The sequence below is a fragment of the Lynx canadensis genome, chromosome B4 (assembly GCF_007474595.2).
Source record: "Lynx canadensis isolate LIC74 chromosome B4, mLynCan4.pri.v2, whole genome shotgun sequence".
NCBI lineage: Eukaryota > Metazoa > Chordata > Mammalia > Carnivora > Felidae > Lynx > Lynx canadensis.
This window is the reverse complement of record NC_044309.1, coordinates 56,362,980-56,380,137: the sequence shown is the minus strand read 5'-3', so window position 1 is coordinate 56,380,137 and position 17,158 is coordinate 56,362,980. Positions and strand designations below refer to the sequence as shown.

Below are 17,158 nucleotides of genomic sequence, written 5' to 3'. Positions count from 1 at the left end.
ATGCAGTTGATATATAGACCAGTCTTTTTGTAAGCTTGGCATTGAGAAGTGAATATTTTAAGAAGAATGAGTAGAGACAGGTTTTAAATTGGGACAGTCGTTCATATATATATGACAATATATGTATAAAGTCAAGGGGAAGAAGAGTCAGAGATAAAGATATGAAAGAGAACACGGATGATGATGGAAGAGATCATGAGAAAGGATTAACCTTGGAAAGGAGCAAAGCCCTTCCTTTATCTGAGACTGAACGAAACGAAGGAAGAAAGGGAAAGTTACAGAGAAGTTGTGGGATGGACAGAAAGAAGACTGAAGGAATATATTTCAAATGCTTCAATTTCCACAAAGTAGAATTCCCAATTATTTGCCAAGAGGAAGCCAGTCTGGGGCAGTGGGGCAGCAGTGACAAGAGAAACTATGAAAACTTTAATTTTGAGAGTTTAAAAAAGGTTTGGGGTTCACATGTGCTTTTTTATCATTATGAACCATTCTGTTATGGTTTAACTCAGTTACTCTGCTCAACATCTTAAATGGACTCCAAGATAAGGTTTACTTTCATGTCCTAAGTATGTAAAAAAAAAATATTTTATTTGGCAGGAATGATTCACTTCCATAATAGACACGATGCTTGTAAATATCACAATGCTGGTCTATGATCTACTTTTGTAATGTCGCTAGAAGTAGAATATTTAACTAACAAAATAACTAATAGATTTGCATTTTTATCATGTAAGGATTTTTTTTTTTTTACTTCAGCATTCCAGGGATTAAGTGTGACCAAAAAAAGGCAAGAATGTATTCAATGACATTTATCATTTGACTTTCTCCACTACTAAAACTTCTCTTACTTTTTTTCCCTTAAAAATCCTTTCACCACGTACACATCTCTCATATTTTCCAAGGATTTGAGGCCACTACGATTTACTTTTCTCTTTTCAGCAAAGGCAGATGTTGAAAGCTGAACTGTAATGAGTAATAATGTCATTGGATAAAAGCTGTGAGCATTAACAGTGTTGTAAAGGTCACCCCTGAAAGAAGAATTAATGTATGATGCCATTAATAAACCAAGGAAAACTGTGAACTAAAAGTAACTTAAGTTACCGTTAATGACATGGGCTCTTTGCTATATATCTATTAGCTTCAAATAGAGAAAGTGAGTTTTTGAGGTTGGAGACCAATCTTATAGTGTACTCTGTAAGAACACCTTTGGTATGGTACACGAAGGATAGGTTGCTCCAAAAGAAAGGGGATCCTTAAAAGGTATGAATAGGTCAGAGGAATGATGGATAAGTTTAGAATCTTGTGACCAAATATTATCTTTCTTCTATTGGCCTTTTTCACCTATGTTGTACATATGTATAATACTTCTAACATTTTTCAAGACATTTTAATCTATTTCTCACTTATGCTGATTTTAGAATTATAGACCCTTAAATAGATAGAGCAGATATCCATATCATCTAGTCAAAACTTGTTATTTTACAGATAAAGAACCAGCGCTTATGGAGGCTAAGTGCTTACCCAGGAATTCTAAGTGAGTTCTTGTCACAGTGTAGACAGTTCTGTGACCCTGTGTTTATTTCTTCCATTTTAATTTCAAGGAAACAACTGTACATGAAGACCAAGTAACGTGCCCAAACTCACAGCCAGTGGAGGTCAGGGCCATAGGATCATGGTCTCTGGCTGGCATGCTCTCTTTTCAGCCTATGGATAGCCTTTCCGCATTAGATGCTCTTCTCAGTCCTTTCTCTATCCTCTCATCCAATAAATGGAAATCAAATATCTTCTCTATGTGATATGATTGGCAGGATGATGAGCAGATGGAAGTCTGAGAGGCTTTAGATGCCTACAGTCTTGTTCTTTAAGTCTTTGGAAGATAATAGGATGTTTTAGTCTTACCCTTTATTCCTCAGAGGCATTAACACTTGAAAAGTAAAACTTCACTGAGCAAAAGTAGTAGACTCACATTGATTCAATAAGACGAAGAGAAATGTTTTCAAGTTCGAAGGAGGACATTACCTTGAAATTTCAGTAGTTTACAATTTTAATGAGAAAAACTGCTATGAGGGTAGGTTATTAAACAAAAATATTATAATAGTTTAATTGAAAGCCATTGGATTTTTAGGATTTTGAGGGTATTACTCAACATCTGGCAATTAACATTTGCATAACACTTTACAATTTACAAATTGCTTTCACATTTATAATCTAATTAATTCTTGTGAGTTTTCACAGATGAAGAAATGGCTACATATCAGGGTGCCAAAAGTTTGATGATGATAAGTGACCTCAACAATTGAGAAAAAAATTAGTATTTGTTAAAAATAACTTGAAACACATGTGCCTTGCTTTTACTTACTGCTGAAAAGCCCTATGTAAAATAAATATGTAGTAAATAAGATTTTGTATTGCCTTCATAGCATCTGTTAAATCCATGGATTTAATAAATATGTGTCATGTGGTACAGGCTTCCATTGATGTGATGACATAAATAATCACCCTGGAATTGCAAAGGTAGATACTTTCAACTTAGAAATATGCATTTATTCCTTCAATAGACCCTGCCACGGGCCAAAGGAATAAAAAACTGAAAATTTGAAAATGCCCTCAAGTAGTTCATAGACTGGTGTGAAAGACAAACTTAGACAAATGGAAGGCAATGTGACTGTAAAAGCATATATACGGTTTTGAAAGAGCATATAGATGAGAAGTTCTAATGTTGACAAGGAGCATGCCTGGGGTGTATCAGGAAAGTCATTACAGAAGGGGCGACATCTGAATAAAGTCCCAAACACACCAAAAAGACAGAGTATTTCAGCAAAAGAGAAACGCTTGGGAGACAGAGGCCAGTGCTTGGAAGAGGAAATAGTCCTGTGCTGCTTAAACACAGAACTCAAGAGAGACCAGCAGGAAGTGACGCAGGAAAGATAAGCAGAATTGATATCATGAGGAGACTTTTAGGCCATTGTAAAGTGTTTGGAATTTATCCCAGAATGACATTTTGGGGGGAACATTACAGGGTGTCTTGTTCCAGTGTATTTGGGAAAAGCTGCATACTTTTGTTATCTCTGGAAGATTCACAGCGCACATTAACATTATCACGATCTTGGGAATTTGTGCAATGAAGAAACCTTTTTTCACTTTAATTTAGTATTTCCCACACTTATTTGAACATGGAATTATTTTTTCACAGAATATTACATCTCATCATCTTATGAAATGCTCCTTTAAGCACCAAGGTACCAAGAGATGGGTTTTTAATCAGGTAAAGTGACATGATCCAGATTCCTTTGGGAGGATATTTTGGAATGCTTTATCTGGAAGCAGATAAAGAAGATAGATTCAAGGAGTGTAAGCCCGAAGATAGGGAAACCAGTTAAGAGTTTAAGGCATTAGCCCAGGTGAGACATGAGGTGCCTTTAGTGAAAGCCGTGACCATCATGATGGAGAAGACACATTTGAGAGCTGAGGAGGAGGCATGACTGTCACAGCTTGGTTGCCTGTTATATATATGGGGTAAAGGAGATCCCTCAGGTGACTGAATAGGCCACTGGAAAGGGATAAAGAATGTAGAAAAAAAACAGGCTGAGGCAGTGGGAAGACAATGAATTCTATGCTGCTTTTCAGATCCTCATGAGACAGACAAGTAGAGAAGCTTGGTATGTGTATTTAAACATATGTGTATGTGTATTTAAGCTTGGTATGTGTATTTAAAAATCAGGAAGGATTTGAGGTAGGTAGCAGATATTTTATAGTACTTGGGATCACCCTTGACTTTTAGAGTGCATTCAAACCAATTGTGGTATTTGGTTTCAAAGGCTGCCACAACAAGTTACCATAAACCAGGTCGCTTAAACTGGAAATCTATTCTTTCACTATGTGGAGGCTAAAAATCCAAAGTGGTGTCAGCAGGGTTAGTTCCTGCTGGAGGCTCTCAGGGAGAGCCTTGTGTTCCTAGTTCCTTGTAGCTTCTGGTAGTCCTTGGTGTTCTTGGCTTATAGGTGCATAATTCCAGACTCTGCCTCCATATTCACATGGCCTTCTCCCCTTTGTCTCAGTATCAGATCTCTCTCCTTTAAGACCCACCTGACATCCAGGGTGATCTCATTTCAAGATCCTCAATATAAGTACATCTGCAAAGACTCTATTTCCAAATGAGGTCACGTTTACAAACACCAGGGTTAGGACACAGACATACCTTTTTGGAGAAACACAATTCAACCTGTTACAAGTGGTTTTCTGTTTTTCCTTCTACCTTTCAACAGCTTCTTTCCTTGTGGAGCAGCCCATACTCTTTCTGTTTCAATTTTATCCTAAGATTGTTCATGGGTTTCCTAAGTGAAGCTGACCATGGAATTTAATAACAATAAACCACTTTAAAAATATAAACTTTAAATAGATGTCATATTATACCATTTACCATTTTTTTAATGGAACAAATGTAAGGTTGATGGAAGAATTACATGAAATAACACAGGTTATTTCCAGGCCTCCCCATTTTTTTCTGCCTCTGAAAATATATAAAAGGGGCCTTTTTAATTTTGAGAATTTTGTTGGTAGTGATTAAGAAGAAACACCAAGGCATAAAAAACCAAACTGGTGAATTTAATAAGGTTACAGGATCTCACAAACGTTTTACATTAATGATCCCTAACCTACATTTCCCAAATCTCATTTGAGTATTAACTGGAAGTCATGTTGACCTTTACTTTCCCACTTCCCTCCTAAGATTGAGGTTCACCAAACCTCTCCTAAGTACATACCCTCCTTCTGATCTTATCTTACGATGAAGTTGGTGCCTAAATATATAATTAAGGCAAAATAAAATGTATCAAGTGATCATTTGGGGCATTTTGGACTCTGATGGCATGACCCCTTTTCCTTGAAACTCTGGACCAACAAGAAATGATATCCCTTCACAGATTTTATCATTATTGTCAATGTCATACAATAAGACTGCTGAGGGTGAGCATATAGAGAAAATGCAAGAGAAAAGAAAAACACAGGAATTAACATTTTTTACTGCCTCCTCAGGTACCAAATGTTATCTACTCCTTCACAAAATGTGTAATTTCATTTAATTCTCCCATCATCTTACATTCATCTTACAGTTAATGGAAATGGAAATCCAATGACATCAAGTGTTCTATTTGGCAAATGTCACACTTTCCAAACCCAGATCCTTCTGAATCCAATGCCCAAGTCCTGCCCATTTCACTATGCCATTTTGTAAATAAACTGACAGTGAGTAACTCTCATGGACCATTATGCAAGACTGTATTAACTCATTTACTCTTCACAAATTTATATTATCTAGTCTCTAGGTGTTATCTCCATTTAACCAATAACATAATTGAGACTTAAAAGGGTAAAACAGCATGTACAATTTATATAGCTTGTAAGTGGCAAAGTTAGGATTTCCATTCAGGCTTATCCAACTCCAAAATGCAAACTTTTTCTGAAAATTGTAACCTTGGACCAAATCAAAGGAGAGATGAAGAACAGATCCCAGGCAAGGATATGAAGATGGAGAAGTCAGAGAGGAAAGGGGATCCTGTGCTGTGATAAGAAACAAGGAAGAAAGGACTTTCTAGAATGAGGGGATTGTCAGTGCTGTCATTCTGCAAGGCATGGCTAATGTACCTTGGATTTGGCTGTTTAAAAAAGCAAGGAAGCTGAAACAAGACTGTAGCAGAAATGGAAGAGTGAGGAAGGAATGGGGAGTGTGGTAAGAATCTTAGAAGGTAAAGAGAGAGAGAGTTGGAAAGAGAAGGCAGCACAAAGTTGAGAGAGACTTTATTTGCTTTGTCTCAGGTGGAGAAAATGAAGTACTTACAGGTTGAAGTGGTTAGAGACGGTGGAGAAGTTCAGATACAGGTGACAGAAATGTGAAAGAGAATGACCAATGGTGAAGTGTAGAAATCTAGAACACGAGCTTCGGGGGTTTGCCTTGAATGAAGGTAGAGGCAACATTTTCACTGAAGCAGGAGGAGGCAGTGGGCAGAAAGGGAGACAGATTTGAAGCGAGCATGGGTAGGAGTCGTGGTATGGGTGGGGCAGGAAGGTGAGAGCTCACCCTTATACTGGTGTTTCCAAAATCAGAGGGGAGGCCATTTGCCAAGAGAGAGGGAATCGGCAAGGTTGATAATTTGGTGACTGTGACGAGAACAAAATGTAAAGAAGCAGCAAGCGACCCTGCTATGATTCAACTCTGTGATGTATAAAATGCTTTTAAGATTTAACACAGCAGATACAAATGTTAGATTTCATATAGCATTTTAGCTAATACTCCAAAGTCTCTAAAAGCAGGAATGTTTCTTTTAAAGTGGATGCCCATTTCCACCTGCATAGGAATACACACCTCAAACTGGAAATAGACATTATGGAACATATGTCTGTCAGTTATTCACCTCCATATAATTTGCATCCCTTTTGCATCAATATTAATCATTTTTTCTGCACAATGTTATCTTGGCAGCACCCAAAAAACATAAAGAATTCATACTTTTATTCAACGCCATGTGCCAAACAATTTCAAAATGTACTTGTGCTCTGGAGAAGCTAAATAGACTGCATGATGCCAGGTTGTACATAAACAGGGGTTAGAGGATAGGAAAATCAGGCTGATCGTCTTCAGATCTTTCACCAAATGAACATATACTGAGACCACCACTGTCATCTAAGAGCCGTATTTCTTTCTAGAGTAGTAGTGTTCATGAACAGAATAAGTTCAAGAATAATATATTAAGAAAGTTGTTCAAGAGAACCAAGACAGGATGTTGAGGATAATATAAGGTTAAAAACAACCATAATTTAAAGTAAACACTAACCCTAAAGGCTTGACCTGGGTCTAAATTGTTGTTTACAATTTATAATGTGTTTATTTATAATTTATATTGAGCAATGAGGGTTTTGTATTTTGAGCATTTATCATGAGCAATGAGGTTTTGTTCTTTGAATAAGTTCCAATGAATTTAGCTCTGAAAAGCAAAACATATAGTAGCTTTCAAGGCTCCCCTTTCTGTCGCCTACACTGGAACTAACTTATCTTTCTGCCTCAAGGAGATCAGAGGATGAGGTCTAGTCTGTGCATAGCAAGGGAGTGGGGGGAAAGCATGGATCCTTTAGAAACCTTCCTGCACTGAAGCACTGCACTAATCTGACATCAGCTTCTTCAATAGAATGTTTAAGCAGCAAGAAAGTATTCTATGTTTTTTGGCAATCAGCAGATCAGATAGAAGAGTCTAGCAATACGATGAGGATGTGTAATCTGACATGATTAGACAAGGCTCTTTAGTACCAGAACATTCATAATTGAGACAAAGAAAGAGTATTAATAACACTTTCCTAACACGGCAGTTAGCCATTTTATATTTCCTTTCTTTAATCTTAGTGTTTTTCAACAAATCATGGGATTTAATAGCGTGTTTTGGCAGATTAGAGGATTTATGGCCCAGATGTTTTTTGTTCTAAAAATGGATTAGGGTGTAAAGTTTGCTGGAATCCATGGAACATGTTGAGGCAAGCCGGTCATTTTATGTGTGATTAGTGCCTGCCTTCTGTCTCACAGTCCCTCCATCTGTCACAATTCACCAATGGATCTGGTTAGATTTAGCCTCATGTCACAAACAAGTCCCTTTTCTGGGCAATTTCATATTATAGATTCAGTTTATGCCATTTTATGCCCTAGTTAAAAGATAGGGAGAGTGAAAGATGATATATTAGCTTCCCTTTCAATATTTACAAAACAGTGTTTTCCCATCGGTATTCTACCCTAAAGTCGTGCAGACTATCATAATAATGTGCATCAAATAAATAAGTGACCAGTGTTAACATTAAGGTAAAAATTAGTTTTTCTCCTCAAACCTCTTCTTTAAAAGAAATTATTTTGGCAATTTTTCTTTTCTTTGTTTTTGTTTTTTTTTTCTTTTAACTAATTTTGGATTATGGAGCTATAGACAAGTTGGTCATTTGATCGTCTTATGAAAAGTGTGAATTAAATGTGAGTGTAGTTTTCAGTAGCCACAATTTCTGATCGTACAATACACAGGTATTTGGTTACATTCCATGCTTGAAATTTAGCCTCTTACAAGTTTGTATCCATAGCAAATCACTGCCACCTGTGGTTTATTTCACCATCAATGGGGGGGGGGGGTGAGGGGATGATCTCCTTTCACTTAGTTAATAATGATTTATTCCTTCTGTACATAACACAGCTAATAGTGCTGTGTACAAACTCTAAACTGACCTTTCTAACACTGCGAGAATGTCGGTAATTAGAGTGATAATCATCAATACCCATATCCTGCAGTATGATCCTTACATGAAAACAAGTATCAAAGATAGGTTTTATTTGGGCACTACAAAACATTCAGATAACTGAAAGTTTATTTAAAAATTATATTGTGAACTTTCCAAGCATGTGGAAAAAACTATATTTCACTTAAATACTGTGTATACATTACAGGTACTTGGCAGCATGTTCACGTATGACTGTGTGAATCAGTCATTATCAATTACTCATTCGTTCATTCGTCGTAGACAAATGACACTGAAAAATTATTATGTGCCAGACACTAGCCATTACGCAAAAAGGACGTGGTTTTTATGGTTAAAGGTTAAGCTCTCCATGCCTTTATACAAAACATAGCCTTTGTTCTGTCACACCTTCAGGTTATTTAAATGACCATGATGCTGTCACCAAGGCAATCCAAGAAGCTCGGCAGATGAAGGAGCAGCTTCGGCGGGAGCAACAGGTGCTTGATGGGAAGGTGGCTGTTGTGAATAGTCTAGGTCTCAATAACTGCCGGACAGAAAAGGTTAGTTCATAAAAGATCTGACTTTCCAAAACTACTTCTGTTGCCTGAAAGCTTTTCTCCTTTGTTTTCTCACCTCACCATCCTCAGAATGATGCTTCTCCCTCCTTTTCCCCCCGCTCTGTCAATACAGAAAAATCTCCATGCCCATCCTAATCAAAACCATCTGCAAATGAGAAGAGTTATAATTCTCTTCTATCCATGTCCAAACTTTATTGACAATTAATATCCCCCTGTCTGCCATCTGTTTGCATTAAAATGGAATGGCATTTGAAATATTTGAGTCTGAGTGAAAGTTTTGCTCTACAGAGATGCTTAACTTGTATTTGGGGATGAGCTGGATTTGAAAATCCTGAATCTTCTTTAATCAGCATAAGCTTGGATGATACCCACGCTCACAGTCTAAGTAACTAGGATCCTGAGCTTGTCATAATATGTTTCCACTGCAAAGCACGGTCAAGTTTTAGATGACCACACAGTTAGAAATTCTGACTTTATTATAAAACAAAATGTGCTTTTTAAAACTTGGACATTGTTGTTATGCCTAAGCCCAGTGAAACTTCTGAATTCATCTGAGATACATTAATTTCAAATTCTTGTGTCTAAGCTGCATGGTATTTTATTCAGAAAAATATTGTGTTATTATAGACTGCCCAGAGAGATGTACTTATGTTGGTAATATGTGATTTTTTTTAATTGAAATTTTAAAATATTACCGAGTCTCCTTTTCACAATTCTATAGCTAAAGAGACACGGTAAATAAGAGGAAAAAAAAAATGATCAGCTACTTAGCAGCAACTTGAAAGTTAACCATCATGGGAAGCTTGTGAGTCAAACAGTATTGTCCAGAATGAGCAGATTGTTAATTTGATAGCTTTCTGGTTTCCCAGGTTTTATATGGAATTTGATGTGCAATCTCTAAGCTCACAATCTGCATAGCGAAAGTGAAATATATGTGTGATCCTGTCACAACTGTACTTTTCCTCTAGTCCAAACATGGGTCAAAAGGATGGGGAAATGATTTTAATTCTGCTCCGTTCCTGGAGGGGAGAGCAAAGCATGGTTAGGTACACATCCCTTGCAGTCACACAACATAACAAGAGCGACATTGGTGCAGCAAGAAGGGCACAAAATTTTTCTAGCTAAGCACCAGAAGGGAAGGGGGAAAAGCAACGTGACAGCTCTAAGAAGGAATGATAGCAAGCATGAAGGAATTTATATTCAAATATTTAAACATTCTTGAAAGGATGCTTGAACAGAAATTCCTTTTCTCTGCTCCCCATGTAGAAATGAGTTTAACACTCAGCCAGATGCTAATGCGAAGTGACTCAAGCTATTCCTCGCAAGCATAGCTAAATTGCCGTTATTTGTTAAGCGCATTGAATTCAGCTGTGGATACAGCAGTTGGTTGCATTCAGCAAGCATCTGTACCCTTTTTTTTTTTTAATCCTCCAAAGCAGAGACAACTCTACCTATCTCCCCCCTCTCCTCCCCTGTGCTGGCTGGGAATTGTCAAGTGACAACCGACCAAATCCTTTTGGACAGGAAGCCTTCATCCTGAGTTCTATATACTTGCAAAACAGGCCTTGTGGTTGGATCAGGGAGCCCATTAAAAGCACTTTGATGGTATGGAAATTCATCTTCATGAAGCTCCTAGGCCCCTAAGCAGCATGCTGTTTAGCTGTGGTTACAGATCAGTCATTCAGATCGGAGGGCAATAATTGTGCTGACGGCTTGTAAGGCAATGGAAGTACATAAAATAATCCTGGGCCCTCCACCATGGCACTGCGAGTTAATCTTCTCTAATACAGATCAGCTGTTGTTCTAACACATGACTTTATGCCGGCTCCAGTGACTCTGCTCAGCCTTTTGATTAAGTAACAGGAGTGGAGCCATCTGCATTCACTTTACTCCATAGTTGTCCATTGTTAGGGAACTTTATTTCCACTTCTTGTTCCACTTGTTCCAAGCATACTTTATCTCTCTGATTAGCACCTTCTCTATTTGCGCTGCAGGAGTGAGAGTTGCCTCTTGTTGAAAGCTACTGCCTTCAGTGTTCCTTTCTCTTTTGTAGAATTAGAACTTTTTAGAAATCTGTTTTTGAAGTAATACCTGCCAAAATCTGTTGGCCAATTAAGATATGTCCAGTCCCAAGAATGTTGTCCTTCCCAGATCTCTTCACCGTGCCCTTTCAGTGCGACTGAGTTATGTCATCAGCAACAGTCTTGTATTTTTATGGTTTTTTTAAGTGAAAATCTTAAAATAGGAAAGTGAAACAGTTCCATTATTATAATAGCATGGCAAACTTTTGTAAGGTGTAAGTAAATATTTTCAGCAGATGATTCTGAATGACTCCTTGGTACCTGACAGTGAAAGTGTGATTTTTGAAGCTCTCCCGAGAAGCAGGTATTAACTGTGCTTGCCCTTTCCTATTGAACTAGCTTGCTTGTCATTTCTACAATATTAATGATTGATCTATGTGCAACTCCTGGGAATGTGATAATGTCAAATTTATGTTCTTTAATTAATACCTGCTGTGTATGGGGGGGTGGTATTATGTACTTGAACAAGAAAGTATGTTCTCTGCCTTTATGACGTATATGGTTTAAATCAAATTATTATTTTGACTGTCAGTCATGGCACCTTTATGTTTGTGAGCCTACTTATAGGAAGTGAATAAAGGCCCCACCCATTTTCTTTGGTATATCAGATCGATTCTGTACCTGAGTTGACAAAGGTGGCTGCTTATTCTTCCACATAAAGTGACATCACTTTGCCATCCCGTTGTTAATTTCCTAATACCTACCTTTTAATAGATTTTTATATTTGCCTGGCTTTATCCATGGCCACAGCATAGGTAGATGAGTAGTTGGTTTGGAATTTTGCTTCCGTTTGAAAGACATAAACAGAATAGATGGTAAATTTCTGCACTGTATCATACCATTTGAATCCCAAAAGGACATTTCTGTCACTAAAGCAATATTCCCAATTTCCAAAACCCGGAAAGTATGGGAGATGTAAGGAGAGGGGGAGATAAAAGAAAAAAAGAGAGAAAGGATCTGGGAGAAAGGAAAGGGGAAAAGAGAAGAAATCCAGCCTGGCGCTCTCATCTGTCCAAAAGGTGATTAGCACAACCTGAGACCCAGATAGTTGGAATCCGCAGTGCAGATCTGTTTTCTTGAGTACGCAAACCTTATACACAGAAACTTTTCTCCACATTTCAAATGACCAACATGGTTGTCCCAAGTAGAGAGTCGTAATTCTGAAAAGCTGTAATTGGTAGTAAAAACAATTAGAGGTGTGAAGATAGGGACAAATGTTTTCTAGTAATATGCACCAAAACACATAATGAAAGTCATTTTTACTAAAACACATTTTAATTGAAGACTTCTAAAAGATTTTTCATTTTTTACTTTTCTTGGAAGTGTGTCAACATACCCAAAAACTGTGTATGTCAGGTTTCTTGGAAACTCTGGGACACAGTGTTATTTATAATTGTCATTTCAGGTTAATTATAGCCTGATTGCATATTCGGATAATGTTATCTTTTATCACATAGCTCTTCACAGATTAGTGTTATGGATGAATAAAAAATCTTCTCAGGTAGAAAGAATCAGAAAGACTCTCATACATTTGGCTTGTCAAAACCACCTGCTTTGCTTCATTATCACCCGCCTGGCACAGTCTTGACCATATGATCAACTGCATACTCAGGTTCTGACCTTGTGTTTGAAGGTAGCCATAGTTAAGAGGGAACCATAAAGTCCTCAGTTTTTGTCCTGATACCACTAGGCAGTACTAGTATAATAGAAACCCAATGCACTTGAAATAGTGCAGAAATTTCCAGAAATTTCCTTGCTTATTTCCCTCACCCCCAATGTAGTTAACCTAGGAGAATGATGCCTACGCTGTGGTATTTGGTAGACATGTGTTTCATTACATGCATCAGGAAGTCTAAACACAATAGCTTCAACAAATAATGATTCATTTTTAACACATAATGAAGTTCTGGAGTGGGCAGTTCATGGTGTTAGTTTATCAGCTCAGCAATGTCAGGGTTGAAATCTCTGTGATTCGCTTAGTTTTTCCCTTAGTGTCATAAACTGGTGCTCTACCTACAACCATGCCAGCTCAGGAAGGAGAAGGAGTTTTCTCTTTGCTCTTTTCAGGCCTCTTTCGCATAGAGATGTTTTTCCTCCCTCCTTCATTCACATTGGAGTGTTTCTTACGTTATTCACATAGAGATGTTTCACTGCACCCCTGAAGCTGACTTCCACAAACATCTCATTTGGGTAGAAATGGGTCCTACGCATTCCTTTAAGACAATTACTGGTCAAAGGAAGAGAACTTGCCTTAAGTTTACCAGGAATGAAATTTTGGAACAGAATTAGAGACCTTATCCTCCTAGAGAGCAAGGGATATCTTAAGATCAAAGATTATGTTGACAGAGAAGAAAAGGACCAGAATGACTATTGAGTAAGAAAAGGCCATTGAAAGCCACAGCTGCATTATAAAAATATCAAAGCTCTCAAACATTTTCTTTATAAAACCTGTTTGTTTTCATTGTATTATATTTGTGGTCATCTAACTACTTTTGCTCTTGTGCCATTACATGTCCCCAGGGCCTCATACCTTGTCTGTGGTCCGTAAAGAATTAAGTCGCACACAAGCATGTGCGCACACATACATGAAAACGTTGCTTAGGTGACAGGTTAAACCAATGAATATGTGTTCTCACACATGCTTTCTACATGTTAAGGCCAACTGTGGTCCTACTTTCATATATAAAATTGATGCCACTCACAAAAATAAACCTACAGATGTGTGCATCTGTTTTTTAAGGTAGAGAATTTATCCACCAAGCAAACATTAATTGCCTACAGTGTACTTGAAATCTAAATGCCTACCCATGCTATGAATTCATCTATTACTCCAAATAATAATACCTGGCAAAATGCCTTACTCTTCCTTCTGAGATTCTGTGAACATTCATTGCAAATTTCCATAGAATGAGGTGAAAATTTAGCAAATAAAAGGTATATTTTAAACAATACTTTATTCAATAACAATGGCAGTTTCTCTTTCACTTGTCAGTCATACTCATGAGAAGCCTTTCCAAATATCATATGGACTAATTTGTAAACAGAGGTTAATTTTTATAACCCTGGCACTTGGAAACTTCCATTACAACCTCCTCTTTTTCTGCTATTGTCAACTTCTTTCTTTCCCTTTAACGGAGTGCCAAACATGAAATGACAGTGGCCAATGTTGACTTAATGTGGATGTTTAATAATGAAAAAAAGTGTGTCAGTCCCAGCATTAGTTACAAATGGCAGTAAGTGTATCGGATGGCAGGCCTGTAATAATTTTACATCCATCATTCTTTCCTGATGCTTCGCTGGCCATCTGATGGATGGGGCCAGCAGTGTTAACTCTTCAGAAACTGACACAGTGTATCTAGTTCAGCATTATCTAACACATGCTCCTTCCCTTAGATAAGGACAAGGCATGTGAGGAATTGTGAATTACAGGTTACGCTTTGAAAAAGTGACTGTGAAGGAACTCATGCGTCTGTGTTCAGTGGAAGATACTACAATTAATTAATGATTTATGGATGGCTTTTGTAGATGTTGCCTTTAGTCAAAATGAATTAGAGAAGTCAAATTAGAACCAGCTATTTCAGTGGTTAGAGGAAAAAAATCACGAAGGAGAAAGTCATGTTAGGTAAATCCTGCACGAGGAAGTGAGATAGATCATCACCGCACCCTGGCAAAGCAGGAGCTTTTTACCTGGGGGTCGGGGGTGAGGGGGGCGCCGAGTTGTGTGTGAGCACGCATGTGTGATTTTTAAAAAGCTCCCCAACTTTTAAGTCTGCTGGTTGGAATTTGTCTAGGAAAAACTACAGTAACACAAATTATTAATAGTATTTCTTTATAAAAGTATTATTTTTTAATCTCTACATTTGCATATTAATTATTCCATGACTTTAAAAGATACATAAAATCTGATGTTGAATGCTTGTTTTTTTTTTTATAATTAGAGGCTCTCTACTCTGAAAATTTATATAAAATGGATAGGGAACTGCTTTCTAGGCAACTGATTATTAGGAAATCTAGACCAGCTTTTTATGTGCAAGTTGGCATTTGATCCTTAGGTTTTCTTTTCTTTTGTTTTTCATTCATAAAACCTTCTTAATTCTGAGTGTCTTAGCTAGGGAACACTTCTTATGGGACAGGAGGGGAGAGGAAAACCCCTTAGTGAATATTATCAGCACAGAGCAGCCAGTTTTCAAAGACCATGACAAAAAAGGCGAATAGGTATTATGTCATCACCCATCCATCACTCTATATGTCAGCCTTTCAATAATTCCAATCGACATTCTCGACAGGCTGGTGCAAGTTAAAGGGGCTGTTTGTTTCTAGAAATTGAGTATGGGCTGTCTATAGCCTTTTGTTCCAGATGGTTTTCTTCTGTGTCTTTTCATTTCTTTCTTTTTTCTTTCTTTTCTTTTTGGGGGTATTTAATTGAAATACATGCCGAGTTTGCAGACTGCAAAGATCAGAGCTGTTTTCGTCCAGCAGTGGTAACTATGCATTAAACATTTTGATTTGTTTGAGCTTGAAGTTTAGTCCTTTTTTGCCATTTGCTTCATGGAGTTTGTGTATATTTACAGCCTCTGCATTTAATGGCCACATGCCTTATTTTCACAGATGGCCAGTGGAAGACTTTTTCTTTCTCTTAGTATAGCCCGCTTTCAGTTTTGCTACATTTGTCACAGTGCCACAACTTGCAGCTAGCAAGTGCCCACGCTTGGTGGGGAGCAATTATGGTGTGAGTTTTTAAGGAGCTTTTTAAAGGTTTTTTTTTTTTCCAGTAAACTTTTTATGGTTTAATTTTCAAGCCTAGAAAAGCTGTGCATGTTTTCAAACAGAGAGTCTTGTGTTCTTTACATCATTCTGGTAGAGGGGTTAGTGCAGGATGGTCCAATAAAATGAGACACACAGGGCATGCCAAATTGGGCTTTCGGATAGACACCCACAGGCCTCTCTGATGATTGAAATTGTCTGTGCATTTAAAGACATGATAGGCTTACAATAGTATTCCTGAAAAAAGCAAGTTTGAAAACACCATGTAGAGAACGATCTAGATATTTTTATATTTCTATGTTGCATGTTAAAAAGGCTAGAAGAATAATACGCAGTAGTCATGCCAAGGTGATGGGGTTGTAAATTGACATACATGTGCCCACATTTCCATTTTTCCTAATTCCCATAAGGAAAGTAAGAATCACTTTTGTTGTTGGACCAGACATTTTCTTTTTATAAAAAAAAAAAAAAATCTGTTAAGAATGGTCTTTCCTTCTTTTCTCCCTTGGTCCTTTCCTCATCCCCAAGATGGAATAGTCATCTTAGAGACATTTAAACATTAAAGCACTGAAATGATACAGACGTTTGGTTTTTTCAGTTACCTTCTTATATTTACTAGATGTGTTGTATTCTCTATTGTTGTGTATTGCAAACTACCAAATCAGATTAAAAATTATGAGGAAAATGTTCTGAATTTAGCATGTATTTCAAGGATCTCCTTGATCTTTTCAATCATAGCTCTTCTCTTTTTTTTTCCCCACAAATGAGAAAGACTTGTTTATGAGTCATAGGAATAATAATGGCTACTGATGTTTATTTTGTGCTTTACCCTTTCCCAAGTGATTTCACATCAGCTTTCAGTCTCATACTGTAATATGAGCAGAACAGTATTCCATCTTTATTTTAAAAATAAAAATGAGGAGCGCCTGGGTGGCTCAGTCGGTTAAGCGTCCGACTTCAGCTCAGGTTATGATCTCATGGCTTGTGAGTTGGGCCCTGCGTCAGGCTCTGTGCTGACAGCTCAGAGCCTGGAGCCTGCTTTGGATTCTGTGTCTCCCTCTCTCTCTCTCTGACCCTCCCCCGCTCATGCTCTGTCTCTGTCAGTCTCTCAAAAATAAAACTGAACATTAAAAAAATTTTAATTAAGAATAAAAATGAGATTGGAGATTACAGGAATTCCGGTGGAAGGTCAGTTTTTAAACCAAGGTCTCGTGGCTTGAAGTTCAGTCTGTCTTCTAATGGACTGGGCTGAAGAAGTTCAAGAAAGTACCCCTGCCTGATGATTAGCTCCTGGGCCAGTGTTGGTCATGTGTATTATGTAGTATGATTTGAGGCTTTATTAAAAAATCTAATTTAAGGGACGCCTGGGTGGCTCAGTCGGTTGAGAGTCCGGCTTCGGCTCAGGTCATGATCTCGTGGTTTGTGAGTTCGAGCCCTGCGTGAGGCTCTGTGCTGACAGCTCGGAGCCTGGAGCCT

At 37.7% G+C, this 17,158-nt stretch overlaps 1 protein-coding gene across 3 annotated transcripts in view; it reads left to right on the top strand.

The window, feature by feature from the left end:
* SOX5 (SRY-box transcription factor 5) overlaps window positions 1–17,158 on the top strand; it is an 866,928-nt gene that overhangs the window by 829,388 nt on the left and 20,382 nt on the right. For all 3 annotated transcript variants that reach the window (XM_030321940.1, XM_030321944.1, XM_030321939.1), the window contains one exon: window positions 8,674–8,819. In XM_030321940.1, coding sequence (XP_030177800.1) covers window positions 8,674–8,819 — 146 coding nt within the window. The remainder of the gene's footprint in view (window positions 1–8,673; window positions 8,820–17,158) is intronic.